This window comes from Fringilla coelebs (assembly GCF_963513975.1).
Source record: "Fringilla coelebs genome assembly, chromosome: 26".
In the NCBI taxonomy this organism is placed as follows: Eukaryota; Metazoa; Chordata; class Aves; order Passeriformes; family Fringillidae; genus Fringilla; species Fringilla coelebs.
In genome coordinates this window covers 2,734,183-2,760,041 of record NC_140052.1, presented here as the reverse complement: position 1 = coordinate 2,760,041, position 25,859 = coordinate 2,734,183, and the positions used below count along the sequence as shown (strand labels likewise).

Below are 25,859 nucleotides of genomic sequence, written 5' to 3'. Positions count from 1 at the left end.
CGTCCAGGCTGTCACCTCTCCCTTTCTACCCATCCCAAACCTGATTTTAATTGAGTTTTGAATCACCCCCTCCCATGCTGGCCTGCTTTCCCTCCTCTGGGTCTTCGGTTGGGATTTCAGGGAATGAACCCTGACTCAGTTTGAGTTTCAGCATGAGAGGAATGGGGGATTTGTGTTTCCAAACCAGCTGTGGGGCTGCTGGGAGATAAAACCAGCACTGGGAGAGAAAAGAAACAATGGGGAGGATTCCACTGATTGGTGAATGGAAAAAGAGATTTGCTGTTACAAATAAACTTTTGCTGAGAAATGAAATTAGATATTGAGAGATGAAAGTAACAATGGGGAAGAAAAACCCCTAAATTCAGTAAGAATTAAAAATGAAAAGGGAGGGTTATACATTGGAGGGGAGTCTTTGGGATCAGGTGTTCTGGGAAGTCTGAGCCTCCCAGAAATGGGGAAAAAGCCCTAAATTCTGTAAGAATTAAAAATGAAAAGGGAGGGTTGTACATTAGAGGGGAATCTTTGGGATCAGGTGTTTTGGGGAGTCTGAGCCTCCCAAGTACCTCAGGAATGGGGAAAGAGAGAAGGGAAATGTGGCTGGAAATTGGGATAAAAAGGGAGGGTGGATCCTCCAAAAATTGGAGAGACCCCAGGGGATGCCCCATGGCCTCTGCCTTGATTGGAATAAAGCCAAAGGATCCTCTGTCTCCTGTTTGGACACAAACCTCTGGTGTTTGTGGATTAATTTTCCTAACAAGCACCTGCTAACATTTGAAGCTTTTCATGTGAGGCTCAAAGGCTCCAGACTTGAGGAGTGCCAAAAGCCTCAGTGCAAGTCTGAGCACCCTGCACAGCTCAGGCTCAGCTCCCCACCTTCCAGATCCAGACCTTAAAATCAAAGCAGAGTTGCTATTTTCATAAGAAATTGAGAACAAAATTTAAAAAAAACCCCAACAAACCAACAGAGACAGGCATTATCAAAACAAGAGGCAAATTTCCAGAGCTCCAAGGAGGAGCTGTGGCCACAAATGAGGATTTCTCCCCTTGCTGGGGGAGGTTTGGGCAGCAAACCCTCCCTGCCTGCCCTGCAGTGGGAAAACCCCCAGAAATGATCATGGGCAGCACTGGAGGTCTCAGCTGATCCCTGTGGCCACCACCAAGTGCATCCCCTCGGAGCAGAGCCTCCTCCAGCTGATTTATGGGTTAGTCAGCGTGTCAGGTTCCTGTAATGAGATTATATATTCAATCTAATGAAGGAAAAATATGCTTACCAGCCTGGTGTGACAGAGCTGCCATTAAATGATTCAAGAGCAGAGTTCCCTCAGTGGATTAATTTAAAAAGAATGCAGCAGGTGCAGCTGACCTGCTCAGGCTGTTGTGAGGGGTTCTGGGGCAGGATTAATGGCTTGTGATGGTGTTGATAAAATCACAGTAATAAAGGCAGGGAGGAGTGTGTTCCTGTCAAACCCTCAGAGACTCCTGCTGCTGGGGGCTTCCCCTCCTGGTTTGGGTCTCAGGGTGGAGAGGGGGATGCAAGCATGGCAAGGGGGGACTTGCCCTGCCCATCCCCATCCTAATTCCAGCTGCAACAGCGAGGAACGTTCCTCCAGCCTGAATTTTTAGGAGCGGGAGTTCCATGTTAGAGGAAGGTGAGGAGGTTTTTGCTGCTTTTCCACCTGTGAGAGAGAGGAAAACATCACCATGGAGCCCTTTGTGCTGTCCTGAGTCACCTTGCCCATCTCAAACCCTGAGATTTTACTCATACCCAGGGTCAGGAAGTCATTGGTTGTCCCCTGAGGAGGAGCTGGCACTGTCACTGCCTTCTCTGGGGTGTGGATGTGTCTGGGACTGGCCATGGGACACACAGGCCATGTTTAAAGGGCAGCAGAGGATAATCCCAAAGCAGGGCCAGGAGGCCCTTTGTCACAGAATCCCAAATCCCAGAATGATGAGGTTGGAAGAAACCCCTGAGATCATCGAGTCCAACCTGTGCCCAACACCTCACCCAGACTACAGCACCCAGTGCCATGGCCAGTCTGTTTTAAACACATCCAGAGATGGGGATTGCACCACCTCCCTGGGAAGAGCATTCCAGGGCTTTATTATTCTTTGGGTGGAAAATTTCTTCCTCATATCCAACCTCTTGGTCTCTTCCACCGGGCAGCAATGACAGAACCAGAGGACACAGTCTGCAGCTACAGCAGGGAAGGGATAGGTTGGATATCAAGAAGAAATTTTCCACCCAAAGAATAATAAAGCCCTGGAATGCTCTTCCCAGGGAGGCGGTGGAATCCCCATCTCTGGGTGTGTTTAAAACAGACTGGCCATGGCACTGGGTGCTGTAGTCTGGGTGAGGTGTTGGGGCACAGGTTGGACTCGATGATCTCAGAGGTCTCTTCCAACCTCATCGTTCTGGGATTCTGAACCTCAGAGAAAGGAAAAACAATTCTTATCATTTGCTGTGCCTGTGTTTGTGCCAAAGCAGAATGCTTGGAACACAAGCCCTGTGAGGAACGTTTGGAGGAGCTGGGGCTGTTTAGCCTGGACAAGAGGAGGCTCAGAGGTGCCTTTATTGCTCTCTACACCTTCCTGAGGGGAGCTTGCAGACAGCTGGGGTCGGTCTCTGACAGAACCAGAGGACACAGTCTGCAGCTACAGCAGGGAAGGTGTAGGTTGGATATGAGGAAGAAATTTTCCACCCAAAGAATAATAAAGCCCTGGAATGCTCTTCCCAGGGAGGTGGTGAAATCACCATCTCTGGGTGTGTTTAAAACAGACTGGCCATGGCACTGGGTGAGGTGTTGGGCACAGGTTGGACTCGATGATCTCAGAGGTCTCTTCAACCTCATCATTCTGGGATTCTGGGATTCCTTCCCTGCTGTAGCTGCAGACTGTGTCCTCTGTTTCTGTCAGAGACCAACCCCACCTGTCTGCAAGCTCCCCTCAGGGAGTTGTAGAGAGCAATAAAGGCACCTCTGAGCCTCCTCTTCTCCAGACTAAACACTCTGCTGACCTCCCGAATTATCACCGTGCCCACAAGGGCTGGGAGCTGCCTCTTGTGTTAAATCTGGCTGGAATCTCAAACAAGGTCACCAAAAAGAGCCAAAAATTCAGTCCCAGGTGTTGGGATGTTTGAATGTCCATCAGAGCGACTGGTGAGGAGCCCTCAGTGGATGGGTTGGGATAAGCTTTGTTTTTCAGGGAGAAGAGTTAAGAGAACATAATCTGCCCAGGCTCTGGGGTGTTGAGCTGATTTTACTCTGATAATGCCATAAGCTGGTCTGTGGTAATTGCTTTCTGTAACTGGGACAAATTTATGATGATGCTAATTGGGCTGCTGCCACCCAGGGAGGGGCCCAGTTAATCCCTGGTGCCCTGGAGCTGCAGGTCCTGATGTGATCAGCCCTCCTTGGAAACTGGGGAGGGGGGTTAATTCCGGGCAGATTGAATTTCAGAGGGAAAAAAAAAACCAAACAGATCTTTTTCTACAAACTTACAGCATTTTATAGCAGGTTTAAGGTCTGGTTCCAGATCATCAGACTAATTCTTAAAAGGAAAAGGATTTTAATTCTGGTGTAAGCAACTCTGTGACCTCCACAGAGGGGGAAGTGAAACTCTGAGGAGTTTGGAGTTGCTCTTCAGACGCTGCAGTCCAGACCCCATCACTCATCCCAGTGGGGAGATGTTTGAGGTTCTTGGCTGCTTTTATTTTCCCTGGTTGCTTTGTGAGTGTTTGTGCGGGGGCTGAAGTTTCCCAAAGGTTACATCCCTGCCAGTGACAAACATCTTTTGTCATCACGACTCCTTTAAATGTATTTTTATCCCATAAATCCATCCCTTGGTTCTCCATCTTTGAGAGCCTCCATCTGCTGAGGCAGAGCAGGGGGTGGCCTTGGATAAACCTGGTTTTCTCAGGGAAGGGGGGGCTGGAACGAGGGGAGTATTGGCAGCGCAATCCTCCCTGACAAATCAGGGTTTGATCTCACGTCCCAACACTTTGGTGTTTATGTTCTGTCTGCTTAATGTTCTCCCTTTGCTGGCATCATCATTCTTTGAAATGCGTGGTTTAATGTAAATGTTTTAATGTTTTCTGCTCATCAAACCCCACACTCCCAGGCTCAGCACACACAGGATCAGCGTCTGCTCCCTCCAAGGGCGAGGCTGACAGGAGCGAGGCCATGAACCCCTCTCACCACCCCGAAATCCCCTGGCCTGAGGAGAGTCAACATTTACAGACACACTTGTGAAATAATGAACTCGGGGAATGCTGGCTGTGTTTGTCATTTCTCTGCCCATTCCACTGCACATAAAGTGTGCTCGGCATCGAACTCCTGTCACTTGATTTATGCCCGTGTGGCTGCTCCATAATTTAAATTGAATTCCTAATTTCTTCGCTGAAACCCCCTCGGATAATTACTGTTAAGGTTAACTGCAGAACTGAATAGTCAGTGGATTAGTTGGTTGTTCTGTGTCTTTAGACCACAGGGAAAGAGAAGAAAATCTAGGGGATTTTGTCCAGGAAAGGTCTGGCATGGCTGGAACTCCCAGGGATATTGTCCAGGGAGAGGTTTGGCATGGGTGGAAAAGGTCTGGCGTGGCTGGAACTCACTCCCAGGGATTTTATCCAGGAAAAGGTTTGGCATGGCTGGAACTCCCAGAGATTTTGTCCAGGGAGAAGTTTGGCATGGCTGAAACTCACTCCCAGAGATTTTATCCAGAGAAAGGTTTGGCATGGCTGGAACTCCCAGAGATTTTGTCCAGGGAGAAGTTTGGCATGGCTGAAACTCACTCCCAGAGATTTTATCCAGAGAAAGGTTTGGCATGGCTGGAACTCACTCCCAGAGATTTTATCCAGAGAAAGGTTTGGCATGGCTGGAACTCACTCCCAGAGATTTTATCCAGAGAAAGGTTTGGCATGGCTGGAACTCACTCCCAGAGATTTTATCCAAGGAAAGGTTTGGCATGGCTGGAACTCACTCCCAGGAATTTTGTCCAGGAAAAGGTCTGGCATGGCTGAAACTCCCAGGGATTTTGTCCAGGGAGAAGTTTGGCATGGCTGGAATTCACACCCAGAGATTTTATCCAGAGAAAGGTTTGGCATGGCTGGAACTCACTCCCAGAGATTTTATCCAAGGAAAGGTTTGGCATGGCTGGAACTCAGTCCCAGGAATTTTGTCCAGGAAAAGGTCTGGCATGGCTGAAACTCCCAGGGATTTTGTCCAGGGAAAGGTTTGGCATGGCTGGAAAGGGTTTGGCATGGCTGAAACTCCCAGGGATTTTGTCCAGGGAAAGGTCTGGCATGGCTGGATATAGCACGGCTGCTTGGTCCCCGCTCCCAGGCTGTGCCCAGGCTCCTGCAGGCACAGGGCAAGTGTTCCCTGGCTGGGAGGGAGGGTTGGGTACAGGAGGACAGAGAGATGGCAAAGAGATCACAGGGCTGGAATCTCCCCCGTTTTCAGTGAGAAACGCGCGGTGCTGGACCTCGCCCTCGGGTAACTCACGTTTGCACAGATGTGTCAAATCATGATTTAATTCCACAGCCACCATGTGGGGCGAAGTGCCCCAGACCTGAAGCCTTTTCCAGGTGAGTTTGCAGCCCTTGGCTGGGATGTGCAGGGCTGGACCTGTCCCAGCAAAGCCGGGAGTGCTGCTGTGGAGGGGAATCTGCTGCCTGGCACCAAACGTAATTGGCTTTGATGGTCAGCGTTTGCAGATTTGTTTAGGAACTGGAAAATGTACAAATTGCAGCCCATCTGCGCAGAGCTGAGTGCTAATGAATGCCTGCAGCTACCACAGCCATAAGCTCATTACCACAAAGTTCCAAGTCCTTCCACAAGTTGCTAAACAAGGTTATTCATCTGAATGGAGTGGAGAAGGGAGTTTGACTGCAGGGCACAGCCAGAGCTCCTCCAGATCTAGAAAAGCTGTTAAAACAGCCCCCTGCTCTTTGGTCTTTTAATAGAATCCGTTGATTTTATTTCTATTTTTAATTTTGCTCTCCTGTGACAGCAGCTTGCCATGCCTTAACTATTTTCTGTTAATGTTTCGAGAGGAAAGGCGCCTTGCGGGCGATTCCTGGGCGTGCTCAGAGATGTTGGGTGGTGAACTGGAGAAGATGGATTGGAACACATCGTACACAGCACTTCAGGGGGTTTATGGACCGTGGCAGCAAACACTAATGGCCTCTGTTCTCAGGGTGTTTGTGTCAGCTGGGAATCTGTGATGATGACTCGGCTCTTCCTCTGTGTGCCGTGTCAGGCAATTTCATCTTCCTGTTTCTTCACGAAAAAAGTGGGATTGATAATGCTTATTATCTGTTTTATAGAACTGGTAGTTGTCCAAGTGTTTGAACATCCAGTGCGTGGTGCAGCAGGAGCAATATGTAAAAATATTGTTGGGAGAATTCCCTATTCTCTCTCGGCTGAGATTTTATTCCATGTTCCTTGAGGAAAAATCAGCTTTTCTAAGTTACCAGCCAAAGGAAGCATTTCCCCACCCAGTTAACGAGGTCACGAGGTGCCTTTGGCCCACTCCACGTTTTCCTGTGCCCCTCCCTGCCAGGTGGAGTGGCTGAAGAACGAGGAGCCCATCGATTCCAACCTGGACGAGAACATCGACACCAGGGCCGACCACAACCTCATCATCCGCCAGGCGCGCCTCTCCGACTCGGGCAACTACACCTGCATGGCTGCCAACATCGTGGCCAAGAGGAGGAGCCTGTCAGCCACCGTGGTGGTCTATGGTCAGTGGCAGGGCCGGGGGGCAGGGGTGGCTGTGCCCTGCTTTGATTTGTGCCGCTAGCGCTGCGCCGATTCAAACCCGGCGCGCGCGGGATCGCCCGGCTGGGGTTATTTGGGGTTATTTTAGTGGAACAGTTTGCTCTGTCTCACCCCTCGAAAATGTAGGGTTTATCCCTGCAGAAGGGGAACTGAATAGTCAGTGGATTAGTTGGTTGTTCTGTGTCTTTAGACCACAGGGAAAGGGAAGAAAATCCAGGGGATTTTGTCCAGGGAAAGGTTTGGCAGGGCTGGAACTCCCAGGGATATTGTCCAGGGAAGGGTTTGGCATGGCTGGAAAAGGTCTGGCATGGCTGCAACTGACTCCCAAGGATATTGCCCAAAGAAAGGTCTGACATGGCTGGAACTCACTCCCAGGGATTTTATCCAGGGAAAGGTCTGGCATGGCTGGAACTCACTCCCAGGGATTTTGTCCAGGGAAAGGTTTGGCATGGCTGGATTTAGCACGGCTGCTTGGTCCCTGCTCCCAAGCTGTGATCCTCCCCTGAAGTATCACAGCTCTGTAATCCCATTGGCCCAAGTCTTATTCTGCACCTGCTTTGAATCTTCCAGTTAAACTGTGCCAGAGGGATCAAAATCTCTCTTGGCTCTTCGCTCTCTTGGCCCTTTTCTCCCTAGGCTCTCCCTCTCTCCCCCTTTTTCTCTCACAAACCATGCTGCTCCTTGGGCTGGGACCCCCAATAATTAGCAGCCTCATCTAATTAGCCCCCTCAGAATCCGTGTGCAGTCTCCTTGCCTGCCTGCTGCTACCAGCGAACATCCAGCTTAGGGGACTCCCCGGGGACCAACTGCTACGCCCAGCCAAGCCCTTCCTGCTGGAGTGGGTTTGGGTTTGGTTCTGGGGGGCTCTGGCACAGCCCCCCAGCCCCTCAGCCCCCCGTGTTGGTGTTTTGCAGTGAACGGGGGCTGGTCCTCGTGGACGGAGTGGTCCAGCTGCAACGCGCGCTGCGGCCGGGGCTGGCAGAAACGCTCGCGCACCTGCACCAACCCCGCGCCCCTCAACGGGGGAGCCTTCTGCGAGGGCATGTCCGTGCAGAAAATCACCTGCACCTCCCTCTGCCCCGGTGAGTGCCTGCCCAGGGAGGGCCTCAGGGGCTGCAGCAGCAGGGAGTTGGGAAGGGAATGGGAAATGCGGCCGTGTTTGGCCCAGCCTGGTGGGGGTGTGGGTGTGGGTGCAGAGCCAGGCACCTGTGGGCAGGCTGGATCTTACTGTGCTAGGAAAATTAACCCACAAACACCAGAGGGTTATGTCCAAACAGGAGACAGAGGAGTTCTTTGACTTCATTCCAATCAGGGCAGAGGCCGTGGGGCATCCCCTGGGGTCTCTCAGATTTTTGGAGGATCCACCCTCCCTTTTTATCCCAATTTCCAGCCACATTTCCCTTCTCTCTTTCCCCATTCCTGAGGTACTTGAGAGGTTCAGACTCCCCAGAACACCTGATCCCAAAGATTCTCCTCCAATGTATAACCCTCCCTTTTCATTTTTAATTCTTACTGAATTTAGGGGTTTTTCTTCCCCATTGTTACTTTCATCTCTCAATGTCCAATTTCATTCATCAGCAAAAGTTTATTTGTAAAACCAAATCTCTTTTTCCATTCATCCATCAGTGGAATCCTTCCCATTGTTTCTTTTTTCTCCCAGTGCTGGTTTTATCTCCCAGCAGCCCCACAGCTGGTTTGGAAACACAAATCCACTCTTCCTCTCACCTGGCACCCCCAAAACCCTGCCAGGACAGCTCAGGGCTCAGAGGGAGAAATCAGAGACTTGTGTGGGGATCTGGGGTTAGTGCAGCGAGGGGGAGCTGATGTTAACAGCACCAGAAAGAGAAACACGGAAACCTGAGCTGAGAACTTCGTTAAAACCATTATTTATCCCGCGAAAGTTTGCTGAGGAGTGTATTAGACACGGAGTCATGGCGAGGGGAGACGAAACAAGCGCTGCTGCAGGAGGTGCTGACTGTGTTTCCCCCGGGCAGTGGACGGCAGCTGGGAGGCGTGGAGCGAGTGGTCGGTGTGCAGCCCCGAGTGCGAGCACCTGCGCGTGCGGGAGTGCGCCGCGCCCGCGCCCCGCAACGGCGGCAAGCACTGCGAGGGGCTGAGCCAGGAGTCCGAGAACTGCACCGAGGGGCTCTGCATCCAAGGTGAGCTGCCACGGGCTCTGGGATGGCCTGGGGGGTGGGCTGAAGGACAGGGAGTGTGGATGGGGCTGCTGTGTCTGAGCTACTCCCGTGAAAATGGGAGTGAAAATGGACGGGTATTGGAATAATCACCAATATTGCCATATGGGATGTGCCTGAGCTTGTCTGGCACTTGGTGCTGAACCAAACAGCAGCACTGTGGTGTTTCACCCCAGGGACACTTTTGGCCATGGCTGGGTGGTGTTTCACCCCACAGACACTTTTGGCCATGGCTGGGTGGTGTTTCACCCCAGGGACACTTTTGGCCATGGCTGGGTGGTGTTTCACCCCACAGACACTTTTGGCCATGGCTGGGTGGTGTTTCACCCCAGGGACACTTTTGGCCATGGCTGGGTGGTGTTTCACCCCAGGGACACTTTTGGCCATGGCTGGGTGGTGTTTCACCCCAGGGACACTTTGGGCTGGCTGGGTGCTGCCCTGGGCACGTGGGCACAAGTCCAGGCGTGCAGGAGCTCTGCTGGGGCTGGGATGGAGCTTCCTCCCGTGCAGGGGCCGCTCCTCAGGGTTCCCTCTGTGGAGAAGCTTTGGGGCCATGGGGAAGGAAAGGAGTGGGTTCTGCTGGAGGGTTTGGATCCAGAGCTTTATTCTGGCCCACAGCCTCTGAACCCACAGCAGCTCCAGCAGAACTCCTGAGCCCGTGGCTGCTGCTCCTTTAACCCCGGGAGAGGGCAGGGAAGGGGCAGGGAGCCACCAGCCAGGGACAGGAGGGGAGGGCTCAAGGGACAGAGGACACCTGGATGGCCCAGTGCCCCCGGGGGCAGAGGGCATCCTTTGAACCTGCCAATCACTTCTGGAATGCCAGGACTGACAGACAGTGCTGGGAGGGGAATGGAGAGGGGACTGACACACCTGGGATGGAATTATCAGGGAGGGACCCGAGGTTCTGAGGCAAACCTTGAAACCACAACACAACAGACGCGGTTTTCCAGTTTTCCGTGCAGAGTTTGAAATTTTCCAGGATTTGTGTTGCTCGTTCTCTGCCCGTGAATGATCAGGTGATGCTAAAATCCCAAATCCAGGGGCTTTGCAGGGTGGAACTCCAACCTCCATCACCAAATGTGCTCCTCAGCCTTTCCTTGCAAAGCCCCCCGGAGAGATGCGGGCGCGGGCGCTGGTCAAGGTCGGAGTTTGTTCCTTCTGCTGCCTTCAGCAGGAGCTAAACCCAGGCAGGTCTGCAGCTCCCTGGGAAAGGCTTTGCCCTTCACCAGTGTCTGGGAAGCATCTGGCACTGGGAAGCTGCTGCTGTCCCTCCCCAGCACGGGGAGCTGGGCAGAGCAGCCCAGAGCCGCGCAGGCTCCGCAGACGGGAGGAATTTGTGAGTTTATCCCTGCCCTGAGCCCTCCCCTGTCCCTGTGGAGGGGCTGTCACCTCGTCAGGTGGAACAGCAGCCCTGGGAGCCATCAGGAGTGCCAGGGCTGGGAGATGTAAACAAGGATGTGTCTGTTTTCTGTAATGCTGTGTTTAACCAGCCCTCTGTCCTTGTTTCTGTGGTTCTGCATTGCCTTTTCCCTTATAAACAAAATGAACTCTCTTTTTTTTTTTTTGCCCTGGGATTTTAATACTTTCCCAGTGGCAGAGAGCATCCTGTGTATTTATTCAGGCTTCAGAGATACCTGAGCTGAGAGCTTCAATCAGATTTTGCTGGGGTTTGGAGGAAGGGAACACTCAGCACTCTGGCTGTGGATCCCAGCACTTAAAATTCCCAGGGCTACAGAACAGCTCCAAGGTATCCAAGGACAGAAATGTAATTTAATTTTTTTTTTTTCCTTCCTTGTGTTTTAAGAAAGAATAAGCAGAGAGGGTCTGGGAGCAGTGCCATTCACTCAGCTCTTGAGGACTGTGCTGATCCTGGGATGTTTCCTGGGGTGCCTCTCCTCCCTGACAATGATGAATTCCTGTCCCTGCCCAGGCTCAATCCCAAATCCATCCTGGTGTCCCTCAGGTCTGATCCTGTCCCTCCAGGTGTGATTTGTCCCTCAGATGTGATCCTGTCCCTCCAGGTTGATCCCCTCCCTCAGGTGTGATCTGTCCCTCAGGTGTGATCCTGTCCTTCAGGTCTGATCCTGTCCCTCAGGTGTGATCTGTCCCTCAGGTGTGATCCTCTCCCTGCAGGTTGATCCTGTCCCTCAGGTGTGATCTGTCCCTCAGGTGTGATCCTGTCCCTCCAGGTGTGATCCTCTCCCTGCAGGTTGATCCTGTCCCTCAGGTGTGACCCTGTCCCTCCAGGTGTGATCTGTCCCTCCAGATTGATCCTGTCCCTCAGGTGTGATCTGTCCCTCAGGTGTGACCCTGTCCCTCCAGGTGTGATCTGTCCCTCCAGGTGTGATCCTGTCCCTCAGGTGTGATCCTCTCCCTCCAGGTGTGATCTGTCCCTCAGGTGTGATCCTCTCCTTCAGGTGTGATCTGTCCCTCAGGTGTGATCCTGTCCCTCCAGGTGTGATCTGTCCCTCCAGGTGTGATCCTGTCTCTTAGGTGTGATCTGTCCCTCAGGTGTGATCCTGTCCCTTCAGGTGTGATCTGTCCCTCCAGGTGTGATCCTGTCCCTTCAGGTGTGATCTGTCCCTCAGGTGTGATCTGTCCCTCAGGTGTGACCCTGTCCCTCAGGTGTGATCCTGTCCTTCAGGTGTGATCTGTCCCTCCAGGTGTGATCCTGTCCTTCAGGTGTGATCTGTCCCTCAGGTGTGATCCTGTCTCTTAGGTGTGATCTGTCCCTCCAGGTGTGATCCTGTCCCTCAGGTGTGATCTGTCCCTCAGGTGTGATCTGTCCCTCAGGTGTGACCCTGTCCCTCAGGTGTGATCCTGTCCTTCAGGTGTGATCCTGTCCCTCAGGTGTGATCTGTCCCTCAGGTGTGATCTGTCCCTCAGGTGTGACCCTGTCCCTCAGGTGTGACCTGTCCTTCAGGTGTGATCTGTCCCTCAGGTGTGACCCTGTCCCTCAGGTGTGATCCTCTCCCTCCTCCATGGCCCGAGCTGTCCCTGTGTCCTCGTTGTTTTTAGGGCTGCAATTGCTTTCTCAGCTAACAGGAATTGATGCAATTAGCCTATTTTTTTTTTTTTAAATAAATCTCTCCTCCCCTGCTCATCTTCCAGTCTGTGCCTTTCCTGCTCTGCTTCCCATCCCGTGGGGAATTGTGCAGGAAATGCAGCCCTGAGCCACAGCAAACCAATCTCTTGGAGGTTTTTTATCAGGCACAACTCGTTAACTTTGCTCCCTCTGTGAGGCAAAAATAGCAACGTTCCTTTGGTTAACAAATAAGGGCTGAGCTGAAGGGGAGGACGGGAATGGAGGGTGCCAGGGAGGAAAACCCTGATCCCTGGGAGAGAATGGAGCAGGGATAACATGGATCAGCTCTGGGCTTCTTTGTTCATTCCCTGACTGCAGAGTTGGGGAATAACCCCACGACACCACAGAGGGAGATCCCAGAGCAGCTGGAAGAGCTTTTCCCTCAGGGAATTTCTCCTGGGACTTGCAGCTCTTGTGTAGATCCAGACTTGGATGCAGGAGGAAGATCCAGGTGGGGTTTGACAGGGATGCAAGGTTTCCAGGGCTGCCTGATGGATTTCCTGGGAGGATCCCAGTGGTCCAGCCCTTGCTGAGAAGCAGCTGGAAGAACTTTTCCTTCAGGGAATTTCTTCTTTCTCCTGGGACTTGCAGCTCTTGTGTAGATCCAGACTTAGGGAGGAAGATTCAGGTGGGGTTTGACAGGGATGAAAGGTTTCCAGGGCTGCCTGATGGATTTCCTGGGATGCAAAGGTCACTTTGGCCCCAGACAGTTCCAGCACCTCCCTGCTCTCCTGTGTGTTTGTTCTCCCAGTGTTTATTCCCTGCCAGGATTCCCAGTTGGATGCTTTGCCAGGCTGGATTTCTCTCTTTCCTGCAGAGGTGAAAGCTTTTTCTTTGCTTAATAAAAGAAATATTTGGGTTTTTTTTTCTTTCTTTTTTTTTTTTTCTGAGAGCTTTTTGTTTTACTTTTATCTATTTGCTTTAAAGCTATTTCTCCCGACTTCAAAACCTATTGATTCCTTCTCCCAGTGCCCAAAACCAAAACAAACAAGCAGGGCCACAAAGACTGACCTGCAAACATGTTTTCCCTGATGGACCCCGAATAATCACAGCACAATCACGAATCATTTTGTTTTCCACTTCCCAAGCAGCGCTGCTGCTGTTGCCAGGAGGCCCCTGGATCCAGGAATCTCCATTTCCATGGGAAATGCTTTTCCCTCTGCAGACAGCCCCTGCCAGCAGCAGGGAAGGGTTTGCTCCACTGCAGGCTCCGGTCTCACCCTCCTCTCCAGGTCTTTTTGTGCCTGGTTTTCCTGCAAAAGCAAAGCCAGTCTTGGGCAGGGAAATAAAAACCTCATCCCACCAGGTTTTGGGTGAGGAGCCAAAAATCCAATGATGTTCTGGGTTATTTCTAAACTGAGCATCCTCACAAACATTAAAATGAAGAGAAGGAGCCTCATAATCCACCTGAGTCTCCCAATTTTAGGGATTGCTTTGGCAGGTTTTAGGTTATAAATGGTGACTCAAGGGCTTGGCATGAGGGAGGCAGAGCAGGCTCATTTTTGGGAGCTGCAGTCCCATAGAAAACCCCTTTTATCCCATATTATCCCATATTTCCATCTGCTGGGGGGCACATGGATGTGTGTCTTCGTGTACACACAGAGATTGGGTGCAAAAATGTGAATGAACTGGGCATTTTTATAGCTTGTAACCAATTTCAGTGCCTGTCACCAGCTTTCCCATCCATCAAACACACAAAGGAATCATTAATTCTGACCCGAGTCTCTTTGCCAATGATCCACTGCGAGGTATTGAACTTCCTTCTTGCTGAGGTGTAAATAAACAACAGCATCCAATAGAGCCAACAAATAACCTGAATTAACCAAGTGAGAAATTGCTGCAAAGGAACTTCCTGAGAGGGATTTAGGGGAAAAAAAAAAAAAGAAGAAAAAAAGAGAAGATGAAGAGAAAAACATGGACGGCATAAAATATTCATATTGTCAGCAAACGAGGAGAAAATGTTTCATTTATAGAGTGAGACAGAAGCAATATAAGAGATAGATATGCTCCATGTAAATTTATTAAGTGCAACTTTCTCTCTCTCTCCCTCTCAGATAAAAAACCTCCTCATGAAAAAAAATCCCAAAGTCCTTTTTTTTTTTTTTTTTTCTTGTAAATATGATTTCCCTCATCTTTTCTGCTGTTTGGGTTATTTGTTCAGGAGCTAAGGAGGAGCCAAGGTTTATTTCTGACAGGGACCCCTGGCTCAGGGCATGCTCAGCTCGGGATCAACCTCTGGAATCGGCAAAAAAAAGGAATTTCTGCAAGAGTTTGGGGTTCCTGGTGCAGATCTGGTTCTGCTGCTGGCTCTGGCCCTGCTGGGCTCCCTCCTGTCTCACCTGGAGGGTGTTTCTGTGCCTGGCATCAGCTCAGGGCTGCTCTGTCCTGCACCCAACAGGGCAGGAGAGCAGGGGGACAGGGCCAGGAGGAGAGGGGACAGCCCTGAACTGTGCCAGGGAGGGACATCAGCAGGAATTTAACCCTGGAAAGGGCTGTAGGGCATTGCCAGGGTGGGACATCAGCAGGAATTTAACCCTGGAAAGGGCTCTAAGGCATTGCAGGGCTGGACATCAGCAGGAATTTAACCCTGGAAAGGGCCCTGAGCTGTGCCAGGGTGGGACATCAGCAGGAATTTACCCCTGGAAAGGGCCCTGAGTTGTGCCAGGGCTGGACATCAGCAGGAATTTACCCCTTGAAAGGGCTGTAGGGCATTGCAGGGTGGGACACCAGCAGGAATTTAACCCTGCTTACCTGCTGAATGGACCTCATCAGGCCAGAGAAAGAATTTTATAGATAAGAAACAATAACCAACCTTGAGAATGAGAATAGAAAAGTTCTGACTCCTTCTTCCACTGCTGGGCTGGGAAAGGAGACTTTGTGACACACCTCGGGGTCTCTGTGAGCAGCAGAAGTTCCAGCAGGGCAGGGACACAGAGCTCACGGAGCAGGAGCTGCTCCAGGATTCAAAATCAGAGCCAGGGATGAAGATCACTGAGGGACAGCCTGTTCCACTGAAGGATCTCTTCCCCGAGCCCCTGACTGGTGATCCTTGTGCTCCAAGAGCGAGGAGAAGGACTTGGGGCTGTGGGAGGGATGGGGAAGAACCTGGGAGGAACCTCTGAGAGGGATGGGGAAGAACCTGGGAAGAACCTCTGGAAGGGATGGGGAAGAACCTAGGAAGAACTTCTGGGAGTGATAGGAAGAACCTGGGAAGAACCTCTGAGAGGGATGGGAAGAACCTGGGAAGAACATCTGGGAGGGATGGGGAAAAACCTGGGAAGAACCTGTGGGAGTGATTTGAAGAACCTGCAGAGAACTTCTGGGAGTGATGGGAAGAAGCTCTGGGAGGGATGGGGAAGAACCTGGGGAGAACCTGAGAGGAACCTCTGAGAGGGATGGGAAGAACCTGGGAGGAACCTGTGGGAGTGATGGGGAAGAACCTGGGAAGAACCTCTGGGAGCGATGGGAAGAACCTGGGAAGAACCTCGGAGAGGGATGGGAAGAACCTGGGAAGAACCTCTGAGAGGGATGGGGAAGAAGCTGGGAGGAACCTCTGGGAGGGATGGGAAGAACCTGGGAGGAACCTGGGAAAAACCTCTGGGAGGGATGGGAAGAACCTGAGAAGAGACTCTGGGAGGGATGGGGAAGAACCCATCCCTGGGAGGAACCCACCCCTGGGAAGAGCCTCTGGGATCTCCTGCCCAGCTCTCCCCTCCCTGCTGGAGCTGGGGAGGTGGGCCCTGCACAGCTCCTGCCAGGCTCTCCTTGGAAATGAGATAATTTAATCAATTACCTCTCCTAATGCACTAAACCAAATGTTTCACTTTCTGCTCCTGCACATCTTAAATTATCTTCAGGTGCTTTATGAAACTTAATCATAGTTAATAGAAACTTCATTACCATCAAATGTGCTTTCAATAAATGTTGTGTAACAGTGGCAGGAGGTGGAGTGAAAAATGGGCTGCAATTACCACAAACATGGATCCTGGAGCAGAAAGGGATAAAATTTGTGGTGCCTGCCAGGGTCCCTCCCGCCCCTGGGCCGGGAGGACACAGCTCGTTAAGGAATAATTGGTGGACTATAAATGTTTGCTTTTCTGGTTTGTTTGGTTGCTTTCCACTTTGTTCCTTTCTGGGGGGAAAAAAAAAAAAGGCAGAACCTCACCCTGCTCCCCCAGATTTCCCACTCCTTCCTCCTTCCCTTAATTTCTAATCTCCTGTGGAAGGAATTCTCCAAAAGAAAAGAAAAGAAGGTAAAGAGGTAAAAATTACTTAAAAAAAAACAAAACCAAAAACCAGTGGTTGTTGTGATGGTGATCACAGGGCTCCCAGGATGAGGGAAGAGATGAGAAAGTTGACTCCATGTTTAGAAAGCTGATTTATTATTTTATGATATATATTATATTAAAACTGTACTAAAAGAATAGAAGAAAGGATTTCATCAGAAGGCTGGCTAAGAATAGAAAAGGAATGAATGACAAAGGTTTGGACTGACACAGCCGGGCTGGGATTGGCCATAAATTAGAAACAACCACATGAGACCAATCCCAGACCCGCCTGTTGCATCCCACAGCAGCAAACAATCATTTTGTTCCTGAGGCCTCTCAGCTTCTCAGGAGGAAAAATCCTAAGGAAAGGATTTTTCATACAGGTTGTTTGTAAAGAAACACCAAAATCCCAAAAGAAAGGCTCCTTTCTCATGGAGTTGCTCCATGGGAATAATTCAAGGAATACTGAGCCGCTCTGGGTTTGCCCTTTAAACATAAAGCTGTTTAAAACCCCGCTAAACCCTGAGGAGGATCCTCTGAGCTCTGCTCCCCTGAGGTTTGGGAGGGTTTTCCTGGCAGTGGGGCAGCTCTGGGAACGCAGCAACCACCAGCTCATTCCAGGGAAGGACCCTCAGGAGGTTTTAATCATCAGATTTATAGACCAGGCTCCAATTCAAGCCCTGGAGATTGTTCAGAGTCAATGAAAAGAGAATTCTTCTCCTCAGAAGGGTTTTGCTCGAGTCCAACCGCTCCCACTTTTCTGGATTTCGAGCCCTCCCTCTCATCTTTAAGCCATGTGAAACGGTGTAAAAGTGGGGAAGGGGAATTGCCTGGCATGGGAATCGATGGAAAAGGAGATGCTGAAGCACCTGAGGGGATTTAGGGACAGAACTGGCAGGTACAGAGCACCTGAGGAGGGGGGCAGGAGAGCTCCAGGATCCTCCCCTTTGCTTTTCCTGCCAGGACATTTCTGCCTCTCTCAGACTGGATCATTTATCATCCCAGCAGGGCAGGAGGGAGAATTCCCCTTTTCAGCACTTTCCTTTTTTAAAGCAGCGATCCAAAGGGAAGAGTTACAGATGTTTTGTGGTGCAAAACCCACCAGCTCTCCCTGGGAAGGGAAACCCCCCAATTGTTCCTGGAGATCCATCCCCTCCCTCCTCCTGCCTCATTCGCTGCTCTAATTACCCACAGAAATTAACTCGACAATGGCAATTCGTAATTAATTCCCTGTAACAACAAAGCAGCTTGGGAATAGGAAATTGGAAGAAATAGAAATGTAATTATTGTCTGTGCTTCCCTTTCTGCACCTGGTGCTGGGGAACAAAACAGGGCTGGGGGAGTGGGGTTTTGGGGGGTTTTGGGGGGTTTTGGTCCCACCTGAGATGTTTCCAGTTTGTCTTTTTGACCCCTTTTTCTTTGCTTTTTCTGTCTGGCCTGTCCCCTTGTTACGTTGTCAGCCAGTATCTCGCCCTCTGCAATCCTAACTGAGCTTAAAATTCTCTTTATGGCATTTTTTAAGAGGGGATCTCATGGGGAAAAAAAGGGAAAAAAGGGTTTCAGGGAAAAAAAACCCCAAACTTTTCTCTTTTAGTGGTTGATTTGGTGGAACAGTGTGGCAATGGAATTGTGAATTGTTCTAGGAAGTTGAGTTTTGTAACCTTACAAGTTTGCTTAGTGTGGTTTCCTGGCCTGCCACAGAAGGTGGATTCCTACCCATAGCTGATATTTCCAGGCAAATATTGTGATTTTTCTTTTTCCTTCCCAGCAAGTTGGGAATGAGTTAAAAGCAGAACCATTCTTTATTCGCAGATTACTTGAAAACACAGCAGAAATATTTGCAGGAGCGCTTTCTTGGTTCAGTGGTTCTGGTGCTGGCAGAACTGAAACCCAAACATCTCTTTTGGGTTGAGTGGGTGCTGGAATCTCGTGGTTGGGGCTGACTGGGAGCAGGTGGGGATGAGAGATATTTTCTGTCAAGGATGTTTGAACCAAACTTTTGATTTTACTTTTGATTGGAGCTGAAATTCAGTCCCAGCACGTGGAGTGGGGTTTGGGGACTGGGGGGTCCTGGTGCTGCCATTTCCCTGCTGGGAGGGGGCTGTGAGCACCCAGCCCCTTCCCAGGACATCCAGCTGGGGCTGGTGGCACTTTTCAAACACTTCTTTTTGGTAAGGAAGCGTTGAGCCAAGGAAATGCTGCCCAGAGGTGCTTGTCCCTTTCATCTCAACACTCTGAAGTTTCTCGTTCGTTTTCAAAACTCAGCTAAAATGAAATTCTCTGACTTTCAGCAGAAAAGCGCAACAGAAGCCTCCTCCCAAGCAGTAATTAAGTAATTTCTGTAATTGGCTGTTTATTAAACGCTGATTTTAACTTTCCACCCCATTTCTGTGCAGTGCAGCTCATTCGCTGACACGGAGCACTCTGCATTTCCCAGTTGGTTTTTGTTGCTCTCGTTGGCCATGAACAAATCCAGTTTCTGTTCCTGGGGCTCTGCCAATCCCCCAGCAGGACCCAGACCCTGCCCAGGGTGGGCTCTGAGCTCCCTCCCTCCACCCTGGAGCTGGGAATTCAGGAAACCCCCCAAGGGGACACGCCAAGGGATTGAATTCCATGGCGCACGATTCCCCGCAGATGGAGGAGAGAGGGATGGGATATTTATGGAATATTGCAGGATGCATTTGGGGTAATCCTGTCACAGCAGTCACTTCCTTCTCCCCAAACCCAGACAGGCTCTCCAGTTTGGGGTGAACCATCCCTGAGCCCAAACAGGCTCTCCACTTTGGGGTTACCCAATTCCAAACCTTCTCCAGTTTGGGGTGACCCAATCCCAAACCCTCTCCAGTTTGGGGTGACCCAATCCCAAACCCAGACAGGCTCTCCACTTTGGGGGGCTCCATTGGGAATTCCTCTCACCCTCTCAGCCCTCGTTGTCCAGCGCTGCCCCTGCTCCTGTGCCCAGCTCCACCTTGGTTCCCCTGTCCCCGACACAGCTCTTGTCACCCCACATACCCCACATGCCCTGTGTGCCCATGTCTCCACATCCCCCATGTCCCCCATGTCCCCATATCCCCTGTCCCTGACACAGCTCTTGTCCCCCCACATCCTCCACATCCCCCATGTCCCCATGTCCTGGTGTCCCTGACGTAGTTCTTGTCCCCTACATGCCCCATGTCCCCACATCCCCCCACATCCCCCCACATCCCCCATGTCCCCATATCTCCTGTCCCTGACACAGCTCTTGTCCCCCACATCCCCATGACCCCCTGTCCCATATCCCTGTCCCTTACACAGCTCTTGTCCCCCACATCCCCCACATCCCCCACCTCCCCCCACATCCCCCATGTCCCCATGTCCCCACATCCCCCATGTCCCCAACACAGCTCTTGTCCCCCACATCCCCCATGTCCCCCACATCCCCCCACATCCCCCATGTCCCCATGTCTGCTGTCCCTGACCCAGCTCTTGTCCCCCACATCCCCCACATCCCCCATGTCCCCACGTCCCCCTATCTCCTGTCCCTGACCCAGCTCTTGTCCCCCACATCCCCCATGTCCCCATGTCCCCATATCTCCTGTCCCTGACCCAGCTCTTGTCCCCCACATCACCCATGTCCCCATCCCCCGTCCGCTGTCCCTGACCCAGCTCTTGTCCCCCACATCCCCCATGTCCCCGTCCGCTGTCCGCTGTCCCTGACCCAGCTCTTGTCCCCCACATCCCCCACATCCCCCACATCCCCCATGTCCCCTGTCCCCTGTCCGCTGTCCCTGAACCAGCTCTTGTCCCCCACATCCCCCATGTCCCCCTGTCTGCTGTCCCTGACCCAGCTCTTGTCCCCCACATCCCCCCCCATGTCCCCTGTCCCCCTGTGCGCTGTCCCTGACCCAGCTCTTGTCCCCGCCATGTCCCCTGTCCCCTGTGCGCTGTCGCTGACCCCGCTCTCTCCGCAGACGTGGAGCGCGGCGCGGACGTGGCGCTGTACTCGGGGCTGGCGGCGGCGGTGCTGGCGGTGGCCGTGCTGGCGCTGGGGGTGACCCTGTACCGGCGCAGTCAGAGTGAGTACGGCGTGGATGTCATTGATTCCTCTGCACTCACGGGAGGCTTCCAGACTTTTAATTTTAAAACAGTCAGACAAGGTTAGTGCGGCGATTTCCTTTCTTCTCTGCAGAGCTCCCGCGGCTCAGGCTCGCCTGCGTTTGGGGAGGGGGTTGGATGGAGTCGGTGCCTCACCAGGGCTCTGCAGCGTGTGGCAGATGCCAAACACATCCCCCCTCTCCTGAGAGCGAGATAAAGCAGTTTAATTGTGGTGGTACCCAGTGGAAAACTGCCCCGTTACCTTCTGGTGGTGTGCAAGGAGGATGGGATCACTGGGGAGCAGGGATGAGTGGGACAGGGACCTGGAATTGGCTCTGCTCCATCCCACAAACACAGGATCCCCCTTGGCCACACTCCAGATGCTCCAGGAGTGCTGTCCAGCATCCAAAATCCCCAAATCCCTTCCAAAATCCCCAGCTCCAACACTGATTTGGAAAAGTTCAAATTAAAGCAATCAATTCAGAGCAGCTCCTGCTGCTCAGGCTCACCTGTGTTTGGGGAGGGGGTTTGGGGAAGTCAGGGACAGGGACCTGGAATTGGCTCTACTCTGTCCCACTAATCGAGGATCCCCCTTGGCCACACTCCAGATGCTCCAGGAGTGCTGTCCAGCATCCAAAATCCCCATGTCCCTTCCAAAATCCCCAGCTCCAACACTGATTTAGGAAAAGTTCAAATTAAAGCAACCAAATCAGAGCAGCTCCTGCTGCTCAGGCTCACCTGTGTTTGGGGAGGGGCTTTGGGGCAGCCAGGGACAGGGACCTGGAATTGGCTCTGCTCCATCCCACAAACACAGGATCCCCCTTGGCCATGCTCCAGATGCTCCAGGAGTGCTGTCCAGCATCCAAAATCCCCAAGTCCCTTCCAAAATCCCCAGCTCCAACACTGATTTAGGAAAAGCTCAAATTAAAGCCAAGCAACCAAATCAGAGCACAGCTGGAGCTCCTCCTGCTCTCAGTGACAGAGCTTTCCTTCACTCCAATAAAAGGAATTATTCTTTTCCTGATAATCCCAGACCCCCAGCTGGAAGTGTTTTGTAACCTGCTGTAACACAGGCACGGAGGGAAATCGATGTGTGTAAAACTGGACCCCTAAAGCTCTAGAAAACACCACCAGTGCCATGAAATATGGACAAAACCTTTGCTAAAAGCAGCGCTGGGGTTTCCAGGAATGTTATTCCCTCTGAGCAGGAAGGTGGGGAGGGAGAGGAGCGGGGATGGGAGCAGGATGTTTATTGATTCTGTGCTGCCATTCTACCTCAGACCTGCCTGATTGTGGGTGGGTGGGAGCGTGGGCTGGGTGTGAAAGTGTCCCCATGTCTCTGTTCTCTCTGCAGAAAAGGGAAAATATGTTGCAGAGTTTGTTTGGGGGGGGGTTTTGTGGGGTTGTTTTTACACTTTCTTTATTTCCTGGAGACGTTCCTCACCAAGCATGACTTGCAAGAAATTGGCAAAAGGGCTTGGCAGACAAGGACGTTTGAAGGAAGTTCATTCATCCATTTCTAAATCCAAACCTTTAATTAGGGCTGTGTAAATCTCAATGACTGTCTCAAACAAGAACGTTTTCCTTTGTGGTTCAGTCTGAATCTTGTTTTGAGTCTGGGGAATTGTTTGCTTGGCTTAATGCTTAAAACCTTTCACTCTGGAGGCTCTGAAAATACCCAACTAAACAAGCAAAGAAAAAGACCCCACCACAAAACCAACAGCCAGAGGACTAAATCCATGCACTCCTCATTTTTCAGAGTGTTTTTTGAGGTAAAACACCTCAAAATGAATAATTGTGGTGTCTTTCCCTGTTTCACTCTTGTCCCACCTCCTTTTCAGCCCAGTTTCCCTCAGGCATGAAGTTGTGGGTTTGCGTTTAAAAGGTCTGCAGGAAGATGTTGTCACCCAGTGGGGTTTAATGCAGGGAAAAAAAACAACAAGAGAGGCAAAAGGGCAAACACAAGGACTGAATCCAAACCAAAGGAGGCTCCTCCTTGGATTATTCCTTTGCTCTGGAGCTGCCTGAGGCGTGGCAAACGCCAAGTGTCAGATCTTGGCAGCAGCTCTGCTCTCTGACTGGCCCGGTGTTTTGGGAGGAACTGGGACAAGGTCTGACACTTCATGTTTGCAAAATCAAACGGGGATTTTGGGCTCTGAGAGCTCGGGGAGGGTCGCAGAGGGGATGGGGGAGGGTTGCTGAGGTGTGCCCTTGTTAGGAAAATGTGAGGTTTATGTCCAAACAGGAGGCAGAGGAGTCCTTTGACTTTATTCCAATCAAGGCAGAGGCCATGGGGCATCCCCTGGGGTCTCTCCAAGTTTTGGAGGATCCACCCTCCCTTTTATCCCAATTTCCAGCCACATTTCCCTTCTCTCTTTCCCCATTTCTGAGGTACTTGAGAGGTTCAGACTCCCCAGAACACCTGATCCCAAAGATTCCCCTCTAATGCATAACCCTCCCTTTTCATTTTTAAGTTTTACAGAATTTAGAGGGTTTTCCCCATTTCTGAGGTACTTGAGAGGCTCAGACTCCCCAGAACACCTGATCCCAAACATTTCCCTCTAATGTATAACCCTCCCTTTTCATTTTTAATTTTTACTGAATTTAGGGGTTTTTATTCCCCATTGTTTCTATCATCTCTCAATGCCTAATTTCATTTATCAGCAACCCTGAAGTTTATTTGTAAAAGCAAATATATTTTTCCATTCACCCATCAGTGGAATCCTTCCCATTGTTTCTTTTCTCTCCCAGTGCTGGTTTTATCCCCCAGCAGCCCCACAGCTGGTTTGGAAGCACAGATCCCCCATGTCTCTCACCGTCCACCCCTGCCGCTGTCCCCACAGGTAACTCCCTGCTCCTGAACTCGTCCCTGCAGCCCGAGCTGACGGTCAGCAGGACCTACAGCGGCCCCATCTGCCTGCAGGACCCCCTGGACAAGGAGCTGATGACCGAGTCCTCCCTGTTCAACCCCCTGGCCGACATCAAGGTCAAGGTGCAGAGCTCCTTCATGGTGTCCCTGGGCGTCACCGAGAGGGCCGAGTACCACGGCAAGGCGCACCCCGGCACCTTCCCCCACGGCAGCCCCAGGCCCTTCGGGACGCTGCAGGCCAGGAACAAGGCCATGTTCATCCAGAACCTGGCCTCCATCTCCAGCAGCAGCGAGCTGAGGAGCACAGCCCTGTTTGGGCACCTGGGGGGCCGCCTGGTGGTCCCCAACACAGGTGGGTGGCAGGCGGAAAAATCGCAAAAATATCGGGGATGGGACGTGCCTGAGCTTGGCTGGCCTTGGTGCTGAACCAAACTGTGGTTTCACCCCAGGGACACTTTTGGCCATGGCTGGGTGGTGTTTCACCCCAGGGACACTTTTGGCCATGGCTGGGTGGTGTTTCACCCCAGGGACACTTTTGGCCATGGCTGGGTGGTGTTTCACCCCAGGGACACTTTGGGCTGGCTGGGTGCTGCCCTGGGCACGTGGGCACCAGTCCAGGCGTGCAGGAGCTCTGCTGGGGCTGGGATGGAGCTTCCTCCCGTGCAGGGGTCGCTCCTCAGGATTCCCTCTGTGGAGAAGCTTTGGGGCCATGGGGAAGGAAAGGAGTGGGTTCTGCTGGAGGGTTTGGATCCAGAGCTTTATTCTGGCCCACAGCCTCTGAACCCACAGCAGCTCCAGCAGAACTCCTGAGCCCGTGGCTGCTGCTCCTTTAACCCCGGGAGAGGGCAGGGAAGGGGCAGGAGCCACCAGCCAGGGACAGGAGGGGAGGGCTCAAGGGACAGAGGACACCTGGATGGCCCAGTGCCCCCGGGGGTAGAGGGCATCCTTTGAACCTGCCAATCACTTCTGGAATGCCAGGACTGACAGACAGTGCTGGGAGGGGAAAGGAGAGGGGACTGACACACCTGGCAGGGAATTATCAGGGAGGGACCCGAGGTTCTGAGGTAAACCCTGAAATCACAACACAACAGGTGGCTCCTTGCTCGGCAAAGCACAGAGAGGAATTTGAGCTTAGGCTGCCTGATGTAGTGTTTTATAACTAAATTTAAAGAAAAAAATTAAAATTTAATTTTTTTTCTCCAAGAAAGAAGAAGTAGGGGCCCCGTTAATGCAAATTTTGGAAGTAGGGCACGTTGCCCACACAGGACACGAGCGATCAGAGGGAAGCCTGGGCTGAGGACTGAAGAGGCATTATGCCTATTTGAACTGTTTTAAATTACTGCCTCTCTTGATGTCTTCAGCATGAAAGTCACATTAATCAAAGCTGTGCCTTGCTTGGATGCTGCTCCAGAGGAGAGGCTCCCCGGGAAGGGTCGGTGCTGGCTCTTACGTAAGGATCTCACGTTCCAGCACCAGCTCCAGCCCCACACCCCTGCCCCATGGGGGGGACACAGGGACAGCAGCCAGGCCTGGGGACAGCCCCACTGCCCACCAGGCTCCTCCTGCCTGCCTCTTTTCCCCATTTCTTGGAGCAAAAAGCTCCCCAGATTCCCAAAGCAGGGCCCCTGTCCCAGGCTGGGGGCTGGGATGCTCCCTCTGCTTTGTGGCTCCCTCTGCTTTTGATGCTTTTGGAGTTTTGTGACCTTTGTGGGGCGTGTTTCGGACCTCAGGGTTGTTTGTGGAAGGGGCTGAGCAGCAGATCAGAGCCTGGCAGGGTCACAGCCCTGCAGCTGCACCCCGGGGCTGTGCTTGCATCACCCCAAATCCCAGCCCTTAGCCTGGGTATTTTCTCTCCCCCAAAAGCAGCACAAAAAGCCAGATACTGCCAGCCAGGTGTTATCACCCTTCAACTCCAGTGATATTTATTCACTTTAAATTCAGCTCTGTTTTCGTTTGAGCAGTGGCTCCAGGATTATCTGCTGCTCTCTGGTTGAACTGGATGATTTAGAGCTTTATCCTTCATGTCCCACAAAACGGGTGCTTTAAAGGTTACCATAAAAAACGTGGCTTGTGTTTAGAGAGGATTGATAACAGTGACAGCCCAGGCATGCACAACGTGGGGAATGTTTTCATTTCTCCACAGCCTGGTTTTGTGCTGAGGAAGGAACATTGCAGAGGCACGGAGTTAAGGCATGAATTAAGAATTCCCTCATACTGTATATTTAGCTACTTTATGTAATGATAGCCCCATCAATTAGATTATTAAAATATGTATTTGGTCCACTTGCAATTTATGTAATTCTTGCTGCCTTTATGTAAGATCAGCTGTGCCAAGCAGTTGTAAATTCCAGGGTGATCGAGTCGGTGCCTCACCAAGGCTCTGCATCGTGTGGCAGGTGCCAAACACATCCCCCCTCTCCTGAGATAAAGCAGTTTAATTGCAGTGGTACCCAGTGGAAAACTGCCCTGTTACCTTCTGATGGTGTGCAAGGAGGATGGGATCACTGGGGAACAGGGATGAGGGGGACAAAGGGATGATCCCCCTCTCCATGGGGAGATTCCCTGGGATCCCACAATGACCAGGTGTGA

At 51.6% G+C, this 25,859-nt stretch overlaps 1 protein-coding gene across 1 annotated transcript in view; it reads left to right on the top strand.

The window, feature by feature from the left end:
• Positions 1–25,859, top strand: part of UNC5D (unc-5 netrin receptor D) — a gene marked incomplete at both ends in the record, with an annotated part of 112,518 nt that overhangs the window by 72,094 nt on the left and 14,565 nt on the right. Inside the window, 5 exons of the mRNA XM_084221806.1 lie at positions 6,562–6,742; positions 7,694–7,861; positions 8,774–8,938; positions 20,278–20,463; positions 23,245–23,622. Of these exons, the coding sequence (XP_084077932.1) occupies positions 6,562–6,742; positions 7,694–7,861; positions 8,774–8,938; positions 20,278–20,463; positions 23,245–23,622 (1,078 nt within the window). The remainder of the gene's footprint in view (positions 1–6,561; positions 6,743–7,693; positions 7,862–8,773; positions 8,939–20,277; positions 20,464–23,244; positions 23,623–25,859) is intronic.